General features: G+C 53.2%; 2 protein-coding genes across 7 annotated transcripts; one reads left to right on the top strand and one right to left on the bottom strand.

The window, feature by feature from the left end:
* Positions 1 to 2,197: 2,197 nt before the first annotated feature.
* Positions 2,198 to 18,193, top strand: CHRNE (cholinergic receptor nicotinic epsilon subunit). Of its 3 annotated transcripts, none has more exons than XM_045376342.3 (12): positions 2,198 to 2,344; positions 13,479 to 13,621; positions 13,748 to 13,792; positions 13,916 to 14,025; positions 14,157 to 14,312; positions 14,611 to 14,711; positions 15,020 to 15,220; positions 15,303 to 15,417; positions 16,676 to 16,790; positions 16,873 to 17,059; positions 17,145 to 17,251; positions 17,361 to 18,193. In XM_045376342.3, exons 1-12 carry the CDS (start codon positions 2,314 to 2,316, stop codon positions 17,514 to 17,516), a joined length of 1,467 nt encoding a protein of 488 aa, XP_045232277.1. In that variant the 5' UTR covers positions 2,198 to 2,313; the 3' UTR covers positions 17,517 to 18,193. The 3 variants fall into 3 exon arrangements, with proteins under 3 accessions (XP_045232277.1, XP_005582649.2, XP_065388335.1); XM_005582592.5 differs by lacking the exon at positions 2,198 to 2,344 and adding an exon at positions 13,141 to 13,221; XM_065532263.2 differs by lacking the exons at positions 2,198 to 2,344; positions 14,157 to 14,312 and adding an exon at positions 13,141 to 13,221.
* C16H17orf107 (chromosome 16 C17orf107 homolog) lies at positions 13,326 to 16,798 on the bottom strand. Of its 4 annotated transcripts, none has more exons than XM_005582589.4 (4): positions 16,426 to 16,798; positions 16,115 to 16,324; positions 15,736 to 16,023; positions 13,326 to 15,664 (listed from the first exon to the last, which is right to left on the bottom strand). In XM_005582589.4, exons 1-4 carry the CDS (start codon positions 16,540 to 16,542, stop codon positions 15,566 to 15,568), a joined length of 714 nt encoding a protein of 237 aa, XP_005582646.3. In that variant the 5' UTR covers positions 16,543 to 16,798; the 3' UTR covers positions 13,326 to 15,565. The 4 variants fall into 4 exon arrangements, with proteins under 4 accessions (XP_005582646.3, XP_005582647.3, XP_073874456.1 ...); XM_005582590.4 differs by having other exon boundaries at positions 15,754 to 16,023; XM_074018355.1 differs by having other exon boundaries at positions 15,754 to 16,324.
* Positions 18,194 to 18,196: the final 3 nt, after the last annotated feature.

Raw genomic sequence — 18,196 nt, 5'->3', positions numbered from 1 at the left:
GCCTTGGCCTCCCAAAATGCCGGGATTACAGATGAGAGCCACCTAACTCGGATACCACTTTCTTTTTAAATATAGATTTGGCGCAGTGGCTCATGCTTGTAATCCCAGCACTTTAGGAGGCCGAGGTGGGCGGATCAGCTGAGGTCAGGAGTTTGAGATCAGCCTGACCAACATGGAGAAACCCTGTCTCTACTAAAAATACAAAATTAGCCGGGCATGGTGGCATATGCCTGTAATCCCAGCTACTTGGGAGGCTGAGGCAGGAGAATCGCTTGAACCCAGGAGGCAGAGGTTGCAGTGAGCCGAGATTGCACCATTGCACTCCAGCCTGGGCAACAAGAGCAAAACCCTGTCTCAAAAATAGTAATAATAAGCCGGGCGCGGTGGCTCACACCTATAATTCCAGCACTTTGGGAAGCTGAGGTGGGCGGATCACGAGGTCGGGAGATTGAAACCATCCTGGCTAACACAGTGAAACCCTGTCTCTACTAAAAATGCAAAAAATTTGTTGGGCGTGGTGGCGGGCGCCTGTGGTTCCAGCTACTCAGGAGGCTGAGGCAGGAGAATGGTGTGAACCTGGGAGGCGGAGCTTGCAGTGAGCCAAGATCGTGCCACTGCACTCCAGCCTGCGTGACAGAGTGAGACTCTGTCTCAAAAAAATAAAAATAAAAATAATAAATAAAAATAAAAATAGACTTCCGGCTGGGCGCAGTGGTTCACACCTGTAATCCCAGCACTTTGGGAGGCCGAGGCCAGTGGATCACGAGGTAAGAAGATCGAGACCATTCTGGCCAACATGGTGAAACCCCGTCTCTACTAAAATACAAAAAATTAGCAGGGCGTGGTAGTGCACACCTGTAGTCCCAGCTACTCAGGAGGCTGAAGCAGGGGAATTGCTTGAACCTGGGAGGCGGAGGTTCAGTGAGCTGAGATCACGTCACTGCACTCCAGCCGGGGCAACAGAGTGAGAATCTGTCTCAAAAAATAAATAAATAAAAATTAAAATTAAATAAAAATGGACTTCTATTTACTTTTAGTATTAATAGTATAAATAAGTATCGGTAGTAAGAGCATTAAAAGTCAGGCCAGCCATGGTCAAGTGAGGCTGCAGTTGGTGCTACCCAGGAGGCCAAGGCAGGAGGATCATTTGACCTCAGGAGTTTGGGACCAGACTGGACAACATAGCATGGGGAGACCCTGTCTTGATGAAAACGTTAAAAAAAATTAGCCAAGTGTGGTGGTGTGTGCCTGTAATCCCAGCTATTCAGGAGGCTGAGGCAGGAGGATCATTGAGCCCAGCAGGCTCAATAAGCCAAGATTGCACCACTGTGCTCCAATCTGGGTGACAGGTATACTTCTTTCTTTCTTTTTTTCTTTGAGACGGAGTCTTGCGCTGTCACCAGGATGGAGTGCAGTGGCACGATCTCGGCTCACTGCAACCTCTGTCTTCGGGTTCAAGATATTCTCCTGCCTCAGCCTTCTGAGTAGCTGGGATTACAGCAATGTGCCATCACACCCAGTTAATTTTTGTATTTTTAGTAGAGATGGGGTTTCACCATGCTGGCCAGGCTGGTCTCGAACTCCAGACCTCAGGTGATCCGCCCACCTTGGCCTCCCAAAGTGCTGGGATTACAGGCATGAGCTACCATGCCCAGCTGTCATTACTTCTTGCCTCCTTTCTGTTTGGGATTCCCACCTCATCAAACTGTTTAGGAACTGGGAGTTCTTAGTAGTTTTTCTCTGATTTTGAATCCTTTCCTCCTGAACTTTCAAGAGCAGCTGGACCCTCATCTGGCTTCTGCAGCGGCATCATCTCTACCACCACCTTCTCACTTCCTGAAGGCAAAGCCCACGATGTGGTGGAAACTGCCCGTGAAGCAGTGTCCATCCTTTGCTGACATGGAGACTCTCCTTATCGATTCATTCTCGTCCTCTGCCTCTGTGCTGAAGTGAGAAGCGGATTCGAGATCTTTACTTTTCTTTTTTTTCTTTTTTCTTTTTAAATTTTTTTATTGCAGTAGAGGCTCACTCTGTTGCCCGGGCTGGAGTTCAGTGGTGCGATCTCAGATCACTGCACGCTCCACCTCCCAGGTTCAAGCAATTCTCCTGCCTCAGCCTCCCGAGTAGCTGGGATTAGAGGCACCTGCCACCATAGCCAGTTAATTTTGTATTTTTAGTAGAGACAGAGTTTCTCCATGTTGGCTAGGCTGGTCTTGAATTCCTGACCCCAGGTGACTCGCCCGCGTTGGCCTCCCAAAGTGCTGGCATTACAGGCGTGAGCCACTGCGCCTGGCCGAGATCTTTTCTAACAAGATGACCGGTATGGACTCTTCTTCCTGTACTGGTAAGTCTCAAGGACTTTTGTTTTCTCTTCTTTACCCAAGTTGGTAAAGAGATTGCCTCCTGGGGAGGGTGAGCGCTTAGCCCTGGGCCTGGGGCCACCCTGGTGGCCTCCCTCTCCTCTATCTCTCCATCTCCCCCTCCCCCACCCTCCACATTTTTATCCCTCTTTGAAATCACTTTGGAGTTTTTACCATTTTTGTTCATCTCTTTCCCAGGCACCAGCCCCCCTCTGGTGTGCTGTTCTCCAAATCCAGGGCTTCCTCTCTCCTGGAGTTCCTCACCGTTTCCCTGCGGTGCTTTTACATCTGCCGGCAGCCCAGGTTTTGTCAGCTCTTCATGGCTTTCTCTGAGGGCTTTATAAATACAGCAGATAAGTGGCTGGTTGCAGACATTTTCTCCCAGTTTGTTATTCGCCTGCCTTTCACTTTATAGTTTTTGCCCTACAGAAGTTGATGTATTTTTTCTTTTTCTTTGTGGTCTCTGATTTGGGTTCTAGGGAAAGGAAGAAAGGCCTTCTTTCCTCTGAAATACTAATTACTTCATTGATTCTTGTTTTGCTCTACGACTTTCTTGGCTTCATTTTTTTTCTTTTTCTTTTTTTTCTCCTCTCTCTTTCTCTTTGTCAGAGTCTTGCCTTGTTGCCCAGCTGGAGTGCAGTAGCGTGATCTAGGCTCACTGCAACCTCCGCCTCCTGGGTTCAAGCAATTCTCCTGCCTCAGCCTCCTGAGTAGCTGTGATTACAGATGCGTGCCACCATGCCCTGCTAATTTTTATTTATTTATTTATTTTTTTTTTTAAATTTTATTATTTTTTTTGAGTCGGAGTCTCGCTCTGTCGCCCAGGCTGGAGTGCACTGGCCGGATCTCAGCTCACTGCAAGCTCCGCCTCCCGGGTTTACGCCATTCTCCTGCCTCAGCCTCCCGAGTAGCTGGGACTACAGGCGCCCGCCACCTCGCCCGGCTAAGTTTTTGTATTTTTTTTAGTAGAGACGGGGTTTCACCGTGTCAGCCAGGATGGTCTCAATCTCCTGACCTCGTGATCCGCCCGTCTCGGCCTCCCAAAGTGCTGGGATTACAGGCTTGAGCCACCGTGCCCAGCCTATTTATTTATTTTTTGAGATGGAGTCTCACTCTGCCCAGCCTGGAGTGCAGTGGTGCAATCTCGGCTCACTGCAACCTACGCCTCCTGGGTTCAAGCGATTCTTCTGCCTCAGCCTCCTGAGTAGCTGGGATTACAGGCACATGCCACAATACCCAGCTAATTATTTATTTATTTATCTATTTTATTTATTTATTTTTTTTTTTGAGAAGGAGTCTTGCTCTGTCACCAAGACTGGAATGCAGTGGTGCCATTTCCACTCACTGCAAGCTCTGCTTCCCGGGTTCACGCCATTCTCCTGCCTCAGCCTCCCGAGTAGCTGGGACTACAGGCACCCGCCACCACACCCGGCTAATTTTTTTGTATTTTTAGTAGAGACGGGGTTTCACCGTGTTCGCCAGGATGGTTTCCATCTCCTGACCTCGTGATCCGGCTGCCTTGGCTTCCCAGAGTGCTGGGATTACAGGCGTGAGCCACCGCGCCCAGCCTAATTCTGTATTTTTAGTAGAGACAGGGTTTCACCATATTGGTAAGGCTGGTCTCGAACTCCTGACCTCAGGTGATTCGCCTGACTCAGCCTCCTAAAGTACTGGGATTACAGGTGGGAGCCACCACACCTGACCTGAAAATTCTTTTTTTTTTTTTTTTTTGAGACAGAGTCTCGCTCTGTCACCCAGGCTGGAGTGCAGTGGTGGGATCACCACTCACTGCAACCTCTGCCTCCCAGGTTCAATTGATCCTCCCATCTTTCCACTTCAGCCTCCTGAGTAGCTGGGACTACAGGTGCATGCCACCAACCGGACTAATTTTTGTTTGTTTGTTTGTTTGTTTTAAGCAGAGGTGGTGTTTCACCATGTTGCCCAGGCTGGTCTTGAACCCTTTGGCTCAAGCGCCTGCCTTGGCCTCCCAAAGTGCTGGGATTACAGGCATGAGCCACCCTGCCCTCTCTGAAAATCCTCATATATTAAGCCAAGAAAAGGGGGATTTATTGGAAAGAGGCTGAGGTACCTCATTCAATCAAAGGACTTGTGGGAAGCCGGCCTGTAGCCGCTCTGCTGGGCCTCAGGTATTCCTGGGACGGGGCGGGAATGCCGAGGCCCATTCTTGTCTCTACTTGTCTGCGTCTCAGCTGCATTCTCTCTAATTCTACGTAAAAGATGAGGAATGAATGTGGTGGCCCATGCATCCAGGTTTCATAGCTTGTGGCAGCAGAGACAGACTGCCTTCCTGAATTTCTGCTTGAGAACATTCCCAGGGAAGGGACTTTCTTTGGCCTGGCTTGGGTCAGGTGTCGCTGAGATCAGTCCACTCTGGCCAGGGGTGGGTTCTCTCTGCTCCAGGCAGATCCTCTGGGCCCACAGGATTGGAGACAGATAGTTCTCAGAAGGGAGGGTGCTGGAAGATAAAGCACTCATGACTTCATGTATTTCCTTCATACAGGCTCACACTTGTAATTTCAGCACTTTGGGAGGCCGAGGCAGTGGGTCGCCTGAGGTCAGGAGTTCGAGACCAGCCTGGCCAACGTGGTGAAACCCCGTCTCTACTAAATATACAAAAATTAGCTGGGTGTGGTGGTGCCGCCTGTAGTTCCAGCTACTCAGGAGGCTGAGGCAGGGGAATCGCTTGAACCCGGGAGGTTGTAGTGAGCCGAGATCACACCACTGCACTCCAGACTGGTGAGAGAAGGAGACTCCACCTCAAAAAAAAAAAAAAAAAAAAAGGAAAAAATCCAGGTCTACTACACCTCCTTGTTCTGGTTCAGCTGAACCTACTTCTGTTCACAGATCAAGAGCAGGTCTTTGTGTGGAATGGAGAGGGGGCCCTCCTCTGGCCAGCCTGGGGATATTTGCGCTGTGAGGGCACTGAAGCCTGAGAGGCCGCGGCCTGGCAGCCTGGCCGCTGGGGCAGCTGTTCCGCGCTGCTAGCCAGAAGCCGGCAGGCGACGGGAGTGACTTCCTGTTGAGCTGAGTTCTTTGGGTCTAACTTGGAAGTCAAAGTATCCCGGGGTGTGTGTGTGTGTGTGTGTCTGCGTGTGTGTGTATCCATGCCTGTGTGTGTGTGTCTGTGTGCTCTGTGCTTGTGTGTGTCTGTGTGTCTGTGTGTGTGTGTCTGTATGTGTATGTCTGTGCTTGTGTGTGTGTGTGTGTCTGTGTCTGTACTTGTGTGTGTGTCTGTGCCTCTGTGTGTGTGTGTGTCTGTGCTTGCGTGTGTGTGTCTGTGTATGTGTGTGTCCGTGCCTCTGTGTGTGTCTGTGCTTGTGTGTGTGTGTCTGTGTGTGTCTGTGTGTGTGTCCGTGCCTCTGTGTGTGTGTGTGTCTGTGCTTGTGTGTATGTGTCTGTGTGTCTGTGCTTGCGTGTGTGTGTCTGTGTATGTGTGTGTCCCATGCCTCTGTGTGTGTCTGTGCTTGTGTGTGTGTGTGTCTGTGCTTGTGTGTCTGTGTGTCTGTGCTTGTGTGTCTGTGTGTGTGTCCGTGCCTCTGTGTGTGTGTGTCTGTGCTTGTGTGTATGTGTCTGTGTGTGTCTGTGCTTGTGTGTGTGTGTGTATGTGTGTGTCCGTGCCTCTGTGTGTGTGTGTCTGTGCTTGTGTGTGTGTGTGTGTGTGTGTGTGTGTGTAGGGGGAATTGTCAGGCAGCCCACTTAGGTTCTGGGGAATTTTTATTATGAAAATACGAACCATCAGCCCTGGCTAGCAGGGCTGTGCCTGACTCCACTAACTCGGCAGGAAGTCTCAACCCCCTTAGGCAATCCTCATTGTGAGCAAACCAAACCTAGACAAAGACGGTGGCTGAGCGTTGCTGCGAGCACTGGCAGGAACTCACTGCTGTGACTTGGGAAGTGGCAAGAGCCCCTTCCGGAAACTCCTCCAGCCTGAGGAGCAAGACAGCAGGTGCGCGCCTGGGATGCACTGGTCACTCACAAGTTGCAGCTCCAGCCCCTGGCGCTCTCGGGTGTATGCGGTCTATGCGTGGGGCCCATGGCCATGCATCCATCTATGGGCTTAGCCATCCACGGATGAGGATTTCTACTCACTGTAACCCCCACCCACGAGCATCTCTCCTGTGCAGGTTGTTGGCTCAAATGTAGTCTTGTTCACTATTGCATTTTATTATTATTATTGTTATTATTATTATTTTGAGGCAGAGTCTCGCTCTGTCACCAGGCTGGAGTGCAATGGCGCGACCTCAGCTCACCGCAACCTCTGACTGCCTGGTTCAAGGCGATTCTCCTATCTCAGCCTCCCAAGTGGCTGGGACTACAGGCATGCGCCACCACGCCCAGCTGATTTTTGTATTTTTAGTAGAGACGGGGTTTCACCATGTTGGCCAAGATGGTCTCCATCACCTGACCGCATGATCCGCCCACCTCAGCCTCCCAAAGTGCTGGGATTACAGGCGTAAACCACTGCTCCAGCTTATTTTTTAAAATTATTATTATTTTGAGACAGAGTCTTGCTCTGTGGCCCAGGCTGGAATGCAGTGTCACTATCTCGGCTCACTGCAACCTCCGCCTCCTGGGTTCAAGTGATTCTCCTGCCTTAGCCTCCCAAATAGCTGGGACTGCAGGCACACACCACCATTCCCGGCTAAATTTTCTTTTTCTTTTTTCTTTTTTCCTTTTCTTTTCTTTTCTTTTTTTTGAGACCAAGTCTCACTGTGTTACCCAGACTGGAGTGAAGTGGCGCGATCTTGGCTCACTGCAACCTCCGCCTCCCGGGTTCAAATGATTCTCCTGCCTCGGCCTCCTGAGTAGCTGGGATTACAGGTGTGCACCACCACGCCCGGCTAATCTTTTGTACCTTTAGTAGAGACAGGGTTTCACCATGTTGATCAGGCTGGTCTTGAACTACTGACCTCGTGATCTACCCGCCTCGGCCTCCCAAAGTGCTGCAATTACAGGCGTGAGCCACTGTGCCCAGCTAAATTGTCTATTTTTAGTAGAGATGGGGTTTCACCATGTTGGTCAGGCTGGTCTCAAACTCCTGATCTCAAGTGATCCACCTGCCTCGGCTGCCCAAAGTGCTGGGATTACAGGCACGAGCCACCTCGCCCGGCCCACTGTTGCATTTTCTATGTTGTGGGGGTGTGTGTGTGATGTATTGTTTATACATGATGTAGTCATGGTGCTTGAGGATTTAGCCCATCATTTGGAGAATGGATGGAAATCACACCTGAGTGAAACTACTTAGAGCAGGGGACACTGGACTCTGGGCTGAGAGTGTTTTCTGTTTGTTTGTTTTGTTTTGTTTTGTTTTGAGATGGAGTCTTGCTCTGTCGCCAGGTTGGAGTGCAGTGGTGCAACTTGGCTCACTGCAACCTCCACCTCCCAGGTTCAAGCGATTATCCTGCCTCAGCCTCCTAAGTAGCTGGGACTACAGGCACATGCCACCATGCCCAACTAATTTTTGTGTTTTTAGTGGAGACGGGGTTTCACCATGTTGGCCAGGATGGTCTTGATCTCTTGACCTCATGATCTGCCTGTCTCGGCCTCCCAAAGTTCTGGGATTACAGGTGTGAGCCACCGTGCCTGGCCGAGAGCGTTTTTTTGAAGGATCCTTGCCATAATCACTTTTTAAAAAATTCCCTCAATCATTTATCCTTTGAGTTACAAACAATGCAATTACACTCTAAGTGATTTTTTTTTTTTTTTTTGAGACGAAGTCTCACGCTCTTGCCCAGGCTGGAGTGCAGTGGCGCGATCTCGGCTCACTGCAAGCTCCGCCTCCCGGGTTCCCGCCATTCTCCTGCCTCAGCCTCCTGAGTAGCTGGGACTACAGGCGCCCGCCACCTCGCCCGGCTAATTTTTTGTATTTTTAGTAGAGACGGGGTTTCACTGTGGTCTCGATCTCCTGACCTTGTGATCCGCCCACCTCGGCCTCCCAAAGTGCTGGGATTACAGGCTCGAGCCACCGCTCCCGGCCCACTCTAAGTGATTTTAACATGTACAATGAAGTTATTATTGACTGTAGTCACTCTGTTGTGCTATCAAATAGTAGGTCTTATTCTATTTTTTTTTTGTACCCATTAACCATCCCCACCATCCGCCTACCCGCCCACTACCCTTCCCAGCCTCTGGTAACCATCCTTCTCTCTATGTCCATGAGGTCAATTGTTTTGATTTTTGGCTCCCACAAATAAGTGAGAGCATGCAATGATTGTCTTTCTGTGCCTGGCTTATCTCACCTAACATAACGATCTCCAGTTCCATTCATGTTGTTGCAAATGACAGGATCTCATCCTTTTTTATGGCTGAATAATGCTCCATTGTGTATATGCACCACATTTTCTTTATCCATTCATCTGTGTTTTTTTCTTTTCTTTTCTTTTTTAAACAGAGTTTTCACTCTTGTTTCCCAGGCTAGGATGCTATGGCATGATCTTGGTTCCCCATTCATCTGTGTTTTAAATTTTTATTTATTTATTTACAGATGGGGTCTCACTATATTGCCCAGGCTGGTCTTGAACTCTCAGGCTCAAGTAATCTTCCTACCTCGACCTCCCAAAGTGCTGGTATTATAGGCCTGAGCCACTGCACCCGGCCTATCCACTCATCTGTTGATGAACACTTAGGTCCTTCTAAATCTTAGCCATTGTAGTGCTGCTCATTCTCAGCTAGTTCTAGTGCTGCAACAAACAGAGGAGTGCAGATATCTCTTCGATATCCTGATGCCCTTTTTTTTTTTTTTGAGATGGAGTTTCATTCTTGCTGCCCAGGCTGGAGTGCAGTGGCGCGATCTTGGCTCACTGCAACCTCCAACTCCCAGGTTCAAGCAATTCTCCTGCTTCAGCCTCCCAAGTAGCTGGGATTACAGGCGCTTGCTACAACGCCGGGCTAATTGTGTACTTTTAATAGAGATGGGATTTTGCCATGTTGGCCAGGCCAGCCTTGAACTCCTGACCTCAGGTGATCCACCCGCCTTGGCCTCCCAAAGTGCTGGGATTATAGGCATGAGCCATCATGCCTGGCCTGATTTCCCTTTTTGGGAGGCATATACTCAGCAGTAGGATTGCTGGATCATATGGAGCTCAATTTTTAGTTGTTTTGAGGAACCTCCAACCCGTTCTCCATAGTGCTTGTACTAATTTACATTCGCAACAGTGTACGAGGCTTCCCTTTTCTGCACACTGTCACTAGCATTTATTGCCTGTCTATCGGATGTAAGCCATTTTAACTTGGATGAGATGATATCTATCTCGTTGTAGTTTTGATTTGCATTTCTCTGATCACCAATGATGCTGAGCACCTTTTCTTATACCTGTTTGGCATTTGTATGTCTTATTTTGAGAATTGTCTGTTCAAATCTTCTGCCCTCTTTTTGATCAGATTATTAGGTTTTTTTCCTCATAATAACTTTTGGAAGCACGATTTCAAGTTTGAATCCTGCTGGGGAGGATAGAGTGAATTTATATTAACTATATGATTTATCTATATTTAATATATTTGTATATATTTCAGCTCTAGCAGTGAGAATGGCATCATGACAGGCCGTGTTGGGAGCTAAACATATAGGAGAAGTGGGCTGGGCTGGGAGAGGGTGAAAGGCACCGGACTTGTGGTGTCATAGGGCCTGCCACATCCACCATCCATCCTAAACGAGAGTCTTAGGCCAACCCCATGACCCTCCTTCAGTGTCTGCACCGCAAGCTCTCATAGCATCGGGCAGTAGCAACGGGAACAAAACTGCTGCCTCTGCAGAGGGAAGCCAAGAAGTTGGTCTGGGGCCAAGACCGTGGTGAAATGATGCACAGGTGATGAGAAAGCAGAAACTACACTGTAGGAAGGGGACATGCAAAGTAGGGGGGATGGGCAGTGTTGACGAAGAGAGAGGAGGAGAGAGCGGACAGAGCAGTGGAGACAGAGAGATCAGGGAACAGGCCCTAGAGCTGCCTTGGTCTCTGACACTGGTCCAGTGGGTTCCAGTCCATGTGCGAGGCCACAGGAAAACAAGGAGAAACTGCATTTTTTTGTTTTTTGAGATGGAGTCTCGCTCTGTCACCCAGGCTGGAATGCAGTGGCACGATCTCAGCTCACTGCAACCTCCGCCTCCTGGGTTCAAGTGATTCTCCTGCCTCAGCCTCCCGAGTAGCTGGGATTACAGGCGCCGGCCACCACGCCCAGCTAATTTTTGTGTTTTTAGTAGAGATGGGGTTTCACCATGTTGGCCAGACTGGTCTCGAACTCTTGACTTCAGGTGGTCCACCTGCCTCGGTCTTCCAAAGTGCTGGGATTACAGGCGTGACCCACCGCATCCGGCCGGAAACTTTATTTTTTTGAGGTAGGGTCTTGCTTGTCACCCAGGCTGGAGTGCAGTGGTGCGATCATAGCTCACTGCATCCTTGATCTCTTAGGGTCAAGCAATCATCCCACCTCAGCCTCCTAAGTAGCTGGGACTACAGGCATGCACCTTGATGCCTGGCTAATTTTTTTGTTGTTAATTTTTTTTTGTAGAGATGGGAGTCTCACTGTGTTGCCCAGGCTGGTCTCGAACTCCTGGGATCAATGATCCTCCAGCCTCGGCCTCCCAAATAGTTAGGATTACAGGCATGAGCCACTGTGCCTGGCCGAAACCTTGCTTTTCTGACAGATCTGGTTCACCCTAGCTATGGCTTCCATAGCACCTGTTTTTTTTTTTTTATGCTTCTCATAGTCTGGTGTCACTGGCTGTTGACAGGTCTCTGTCATTAGATGATAATTCCTTGAGGCTTGTGTTATCCATCTCAATAACCACAGCACCCAGCCCTGTAAAGGGGAACTTTGTAGGTGTCCATTAATGTTTGAATAAATACTTGCATTTATCACAATTATTGTCCCAAGCCTTGACCCGGAGGCTGTGGAATAAGCAGCAGCACAGACTCGAGAGTTAGTCCACGTTCTAGCCACATGCAACGAGATGAGCTGGGTTAAAGAGACCCAGAAAGGGAGTCTGAAATGGAAATCGTGGGAGTGGACACAGAGGGTTTACGCATGTGTGGGAAATGGACAAGGAGCCCCATGGACACTCTGTTCTTTGGTGTGTCCTTGCTTGTAACATGGAGGTGATTATGACCTACCGCATAGATGGGGGAAGGAGATCCAAAAGTGATGGCCTTGAAAGTGTTTAGTGCAGGATAAAATAAACACAGGTGTACGTGATCAATGGAGTTGATTGATAAGTCTCATGCATTATTGCCAATTTACGTGTGTGGCCCTGGATCCCGACCTTAGCATCCCCTTTCATTCAGGACAGTGATCATTGCTTTGCTGGACTGCTGTGAGGAAGTGAGGTGTAAGCAGAAAATATGCTTAGGCCAGCCCCTCCTACCTCACAAGGAACACCTGGACAGTTTCCTAAAAATACAGATTCCCGGCACCCTAGTCCCGAAATCAGAATTCTCTGGGAATGGAGCCTAGGAATCTGCATTTAAAATAAGCCCCCCTTCAGGTGATTAAAATGGTTCAAGAAGGCATTAAGAAACACTGAGGCCCGGGCGTGGTGGCTCATGCCTGTAATCTTAACCCTTTGGGAAGCTGGGAGGAGGATCGCTTCAGCCCAGGAGTTTCAGAGGCTACAGTGAACTATGATGGTGCCACTGCACTCCAGTCTGGGTGACAGAATGAGATCCTCTCCCCCAACCCCCTGCAAAAAAAAAAAAAAAAAAGAAACATCGAGGCTGGGCGCAGTGGCTCACGCCTATAATCCCAGCACTTTGGGAGGCTGAGGCAGGCGGATCACGAGGTCAGGAGATCGAGACCATCCTGGCCAACATGGTGAAAACCCGTCTCTACTAAAAAATACAAAAATTAGCTGGGCGTGGTGGCATGTGCCTGTAGTCCCAGCTACTCGGGAGGCTGAGGCAGGAGAATCTCTTGAACCCAGGAGGCAGAGGTTGCAGTGAGCCGAGATTGCGCCATTGCACTCCAGCCTGGGCAACAAGAGTGAAACTCGACAGAGCGAGACTCAAAAAAAAATCGAAAGGATCAATTAAGGTGTCATCAGGTGTGTGTGTGTGTGTTTAGGAGAGTAGGATGGGGAAGACGGTACTATCATCTGTGACCACAAGGTGGCAGCAGGGACAGACAAGGAGAAACAAAGTCTCCGGTTGGTGCTCACATCCAGAGGGGCTGGGGATGGGCAAACCTGGAGATCAGGTTGTGGAAGGAGGTGGGCCCTTTACATGATCTCCTTTGCTAGGTGACATCCCTGTTACCGCAGGGCCAATCGCCTGTGACCACCTGTCTCTTTATCAGGTCTTTATGGAGGCTGATTTTTGCCACTCTGCTGGCAGGACAGGCATTGTGAGCTTGGGTGGTGATAGTGTGTGTTCCACATGGGGGAGAATGGGAGGCAAGGGGTGTGTCACATCCCCAGATGTGTTCATTGGGCAGGGTCACCTACACAGGGCAGCTTACTCAAAGGACATCAGTGCCTGTTGAAAGCAGTGTCTCCCACCCTCTGCTACTAGGATTGTGGTTGCAGGTGCCTCTCAGGAGAGGCTCACATCTGTGGCTGGGGAGCTGGCCAAAGACCAGGCAAAGGACGCTGGACTGGGGCGGGGCAGGGGCAGGAAACACAGGATGGGGCAGCTGCCTCTGGAAGCAGCCAAAATGTCCCCAGCTGCAGCAGGAGTGAGTAGAGGATTAGGTGACAGTCCCCTAACAGCCCGGAACTAACACCCTCCTCCCCCTCACACATGCACCCTGGCCTGCCCCCTCCAAGCCTTCCAGAGCTCAGAATAATCCTGAGAACCAGGCAGCAGGATGGCAGGGGCTCCTCTTGGGGTCCTGCTCCTCTTGGGGCTCCTCGGTATGGACAGGGGCCGGGGTGAGAGGCAATTGGTCACACAGATACCGACATAAAGGGACTGGGAAGGCAAAGACAGAGACCAAGATGAAGACTGAGACACAGTATTTGGTTCCCAGGCACAGTATAATTGGTTTAGGAGACAGATACGGATAATACACAGCCTCAGAGGCCTGTGAGGACCCAGGGGAAGCAGAGAGGAGAGGTAATTCAGCCTCTTCATTATTGCCAATGACCCTTCCTGCTTGACCCCATCGCAGGCAGTGGTGTGGGGAAGAACGAAGAACTGCGTCTTTATCACCATCTCTTCGACAACTATGACTCAGGAAGCAGGCCAGTGCGGGAGCCTGAGGATACTGTCACCATCAGCCTCAAGGTCACCCTGACGAATCTCATCTCACTGGTAAGATACCCCCACCCTCATCACAAGCCAAAAACCCCACTTCTGGCCCCAACCGCTGAGCTTGGTCCTAAAGCTCACTTCTGGCCCTGAAATCTCACTTCAATCATCCCCATCTCCCATCTGCAGAATGAAAAAGAGGAGACTCTCACCACTAACGTCTGGATCGGAATCGTGAGTCAAATCTGGGGAACAGTGTTAGGTCTTGTCCAGGGGACTCCTTTTCCCCCACACCCCTCCCAGGCAACGCCAGGTGGGAGATGCAGGGTACGCGTCCTTCCGTCCCCCACTCCTTAGGATTGGCAGGATTACCGACTCAACTACAGCAAGGACGACTTTGGGGGCATAGAAATTCTGCGAGTCCCTTCAGAACTCGTGTGGCTGCCAGAGATTGTTCTGGAAAACAAGTGAGAACCGGGCCGGATGCCAGGCTGGAGGGAAGCCAGCCTGGGGTGCGGGCTGGACTTGGTTGGGGAAGGGCGGGTACTCCGAGAGGGTGCAGATCTGTGCAAAAAGCTCGGTTTCCCCGAGCTCACAGTATTGATGGCCAGTTCGGCGTGGCCTACGACGTCAACGTGCTGGTCTACGAGGATGGCTCCGTGACGTGGTTGCCTCCGGCCATCTACCGCAGCGTCTGCGCCGTGGAGGTCACCTACTTCCCCTTCGATTGGCAGAACTGTTCGCTTATTTTCCGGTGGGAAGAGTTACTCCGAGGCCCGGACGGTTATGGGAGGGGCCTGTGTGTGGGCGGGGCCAAGTGGAAGCACCGCCCTCGGGGCGGGGCTTCGCGCTGGAGGTGGAGCCAGTTGTAGGCACAGGGTGGGACGCTGGAGCCGGGTACGAGGTAGAGGTGGGAACAGAGGCGCGCGGGCTGGGCCTGGGTGAAGGGGTGGGGCCTCGCAGCCCCGCTAGATCCCAGCTTCCAGGGCAGGGTCTGAGGCTGGGGCCCGGGTCAGAGCTTGTGGGGTGGGCTCCCGGCCCTGGCTCCGCAGCTCTCAGACGTACAATGCCGAAGAAGTGGAGTTCACCTTTGCTGTGGACGACTCCGGCGAGACCATCAACAAGATCGACATCGACACTGAGGCCTATACTGGTGAAGCCCCCGCCTGCTCAGAAAAACCCGCTTCTAGACGGGGTCCAGAGAGGGGACTTCCAGGGTGGGCTTGCCCCAGACCAATGCCACTGGAGGATGACTTCCGCAACCGGGTTTAGCTTACCCCTGTCCTGAAATCATTCTCGATTGTTACTCTAGTCCTGCCTTCTGGCTTTCCATACCCTCAAAGAGAATGCCCTTTTCTGCCCGAATTGCCCCCACCCTGACGGCCCATGACCCTGGTGCAGACAGCCGCAGCCTCCTCTTCAGCCCGCCGTCAGCCGGCTGACCCTGCCCGCGTCCCGCAGAGAACGGCGAGTGGGCCATCGATTACTGCCCGGGGGTGATCCGCCGCCACGACAGTGGCGCCACCGACGGCCCAGGGGAGACTGACGTCGTCTACTCGCTCATCATCCGCCGGAAGCCGCTCTTCTACGTCATTAACATCATCGTGCCCTGTGTGCTCATCTCGGGCCTGGTGCTTCTCGCCTACTTCCTGCCGGCGCAGGGTGAGCAGTGGCCCCGAACCCACACCCAAACCCGGGGTCGCTCCCGGGAGGCGGGGCCCGCTCTCACCGGCTCTCCCTCCAGCCGGCGGCCAGAAATGCACGGTCTCCATCAACGTCCTGCTCGCCCAGACCGTCTTCTTGTTCCTCATTGCCCAGAAAATCCCAGAGACGTCTCTGAGCGTGCCGCTCCTGGGCAGGTAAGGGCGGAGCAGGTCTGGGCGGTGACCCCCGCGGGGGCGTGGCCAGTGTGAAGGGCGGGGCCAAGGGGGGGGTTGTCGGGTGGGGGCGTGGCCAAAACCCAGAGACCCCGGGAGAAGCTCTGGCTGTCTCGCCCCGCCCTGGGCTTTATTCGGACGCCGGGTGGGGCTGGGACGGGGATGGAGTCCCTGGTCTGACGTCCTCCTCACTGCTGCTGGACGTCACCTGGAGGTCTCCTGAGTAGCTCTGTTGAGGGACGGTCCGGCTCAGTGCCTCCCTAGCCCCGCCGCCGCCGCCGCCTCTGGCCCCCAACTCACCCCGCATCCCGAGCTCACTGGTTCTCCGGGGATTCCGAGGCCTAGCTGCTGTTGCCACTGTCGCAGGAATGAGGCAGACCCCTGCAGACCCCGTCCACACAGGCATAGCCACGCTCCCTGGACTAGAAGCCGGGCGCCGGCGCCCATCGCAGCCCCAGCTTGCCGAGTCCCCTGCCCCGCCGCCTGGGCTACCCGGCTCAGAGCTGCACCCGGATCCCCGCCGTCTGGGGCTGGGCCCGCGCTGCTGTCTAGTCGCCGCGCCTCCTGCTGCAGCCACAGGGCTGAGATCTGCATTGGGAGCACAGGGGTTAGCGGGGAGGCAGAGGTCCTTGCTCCCGCTGCCAGATCGCCGCGTATCCTGAGCCCCCCAGTACCCCACCTCTAACAAGGTGGCGCCGAAGCTCACGAGGCTGGCTGCGGCTTCTCTTAACACCAGCCCCAGGGTGGGCTTCGGGGCAGGCAGCATCCCCTGCATATTCAGCTCCGGTGGCTCCAGGGATTTCAGCTCTCTGAACCTCTGCTCCAGATATTCATGGGCTGCGGCCACGGAGAGTTCCAGGGAAGACAGAAGTGGGGGCTGGAGGGCCACCTGGAGATGGAGCAGAGCAGTAGCAGGGCAAGGGTCACAGGGCGCGCAGGAGACCTACCCAGAAAGTGTCGAGGTGCCGCCCTCGGCGGGCGTAGCCTCACCTCGGTGGAGCTGTGGAAGTGGTAGATCCACATCAGGGTGTCCAGGGAGCTGGGGGTTCCCTTCATGGCTGCCACAAGTGGTAGGACGGGAGAAGGGCTGGGGGATGCGTCTGTCATCGCGCAGGGGGCGCAGCTGGAGGGCGTAACCAACCCGTGCCAGGAGAAGCCGTGTTTGTGAGGTCAGAGAGCGCGTGGCACCTTCCGTAGCTGGGAGGGGGAGCGGTGATGTCACGCATTGTGGGCTTCTCAGGTTCCTTATTTTCGTCATGGTGGTCGCCACGCTCATTGTCATGAATTGCGTCATCGTGCTCAACGTGTCCCTGCGGACGCCCACGACCCACAGCATGTCCCCGCGGCTGCGCCACGTAAGTGCGGAGGGGCCGGTGCGGCCCGGTGGGGGTGGAGCTTACTACTAACCCCGCCCCCTAAGCCCCGCCTCTAACCCAGGTTCTCCTGGAGCTGCTGCCGCGCCTGCTGGGCTCCCCGCCGCCCCCCGAGGCTCCCCGAGCCGCCTCGCCTCCAAGGCGGGCGTCGTCTGTGGGCTTATTGCTCCGCGCGGAGGAGCTGATACTAAAAAAGCCGCGGAGCGAGCTCGTGTTTGAGGGGCAGAGGCACCGGCACGGGACCTGGACGGGTGAGCACAGTGGCCCGGCGGGCTGCGGGGGGTGCCTGCCACGGGGGAGGCTCCTAACGGCCCACCCCGGTGTTTTCCCCGCCAGCTGCCTTCTGCCAGAGCCTGGGCGCCGCCGCCCCCGAGGTCCGCTGCTGTGTGGATGCCGTGAACTTCGTGGCCGAGAGCACGAGAGATCAGGAGGCCACCGGCGAGGTGGGACGGGAGCCAGAGGCGGGTGGAGCGCGGCAGAGGCCCCCCACTGTCTCCCATGCAGCTGGCTCCAGCAGCTGCCTCTTTACTGACTGTGCCATCCCTTCCCCAGGAAGTGTCCGACTGGGTGCGCATGGGGAATGCCCTTGACAACATCTGCTTCTGGGCCGCTCTGGTGCTCTTCAGCGTGGGCTCCAGCCTCATCTTCCTCGGGGCCTACTTCAACCGAGTGCCTGATCTCCCGTACCCGCCGTGTATCCAGCCTTAGTGCGCACCGACTTCAACTTCCCACCCATCTCCAGTAGGAAACTGATTTTGAAAAAGGCTGCCGCCACCGCGGCATTATGATCCCTTCCCACGGCTGATCAATCTGTATTTTGTGAACTTTACAGGAAGAATGGTGTGTGCCCACCCCTTGGTGTGTGTAGGCCTGGCCCCAGTCCAGGGGTCAGCAGGAGGAAACGATTCACACAGGCTCTCAGGTGCCAGTGTTCCAGAAAGCAAGGACTGCCCTTCATTCAGCCTTGCTGACCTCCCAGCCTTTCTCAGGCCCAGCCCCAGGGGACTCTGGAGGCTGCCAGCTTGTGAGCTGCCTTTGTTCATCTCATAGCCAGACAGGAGACCCCTTTGCAGGACTTGCACATAGGGAGGCTGGAGCCAGGAAACCCTCTTCTTCCCTGGTCTGGCTCTGCTGGAGCTGGTGGGAACCAAACCCCTTCAGTGCCAGTGGCCCTCTGGCCCACAAGTTTAGGGCTGAGGCTGCCCTGGTCCTCCTGCAGTCATTTCTTCTAGGTTTTCTTGGCCCAGCACTGCCCATCCCAACCCCCATGAGGCTCGCTCATTGCAGATCCCAGCCCACCCTGCCCCTTTCTTCTGCACCCTGGAGGCTCTCTCTGCCTAGTATACAGGACTGAGAGAAAGCAATAAAATGGGGCCTGCATGGTGGGA

This window comes from Macaca fascicularis, chromosome 16 (assembly GCF_037993035.2).
Source record: "Macaca fascicularis isolate 582-1 chromosome 16, T2T-MFA8v1.1".
Taxonomy (NCBI): Eukaryota; Metazoa; Chordata; class Mammalia; order Primates; family Cercopithecidae; genus Macaca; species Macaca fascicularis.
Note: the sequence above shows the minus strand (reverse complement) of the source record. Positions and strands in the feature narration are given on the sequence as shown.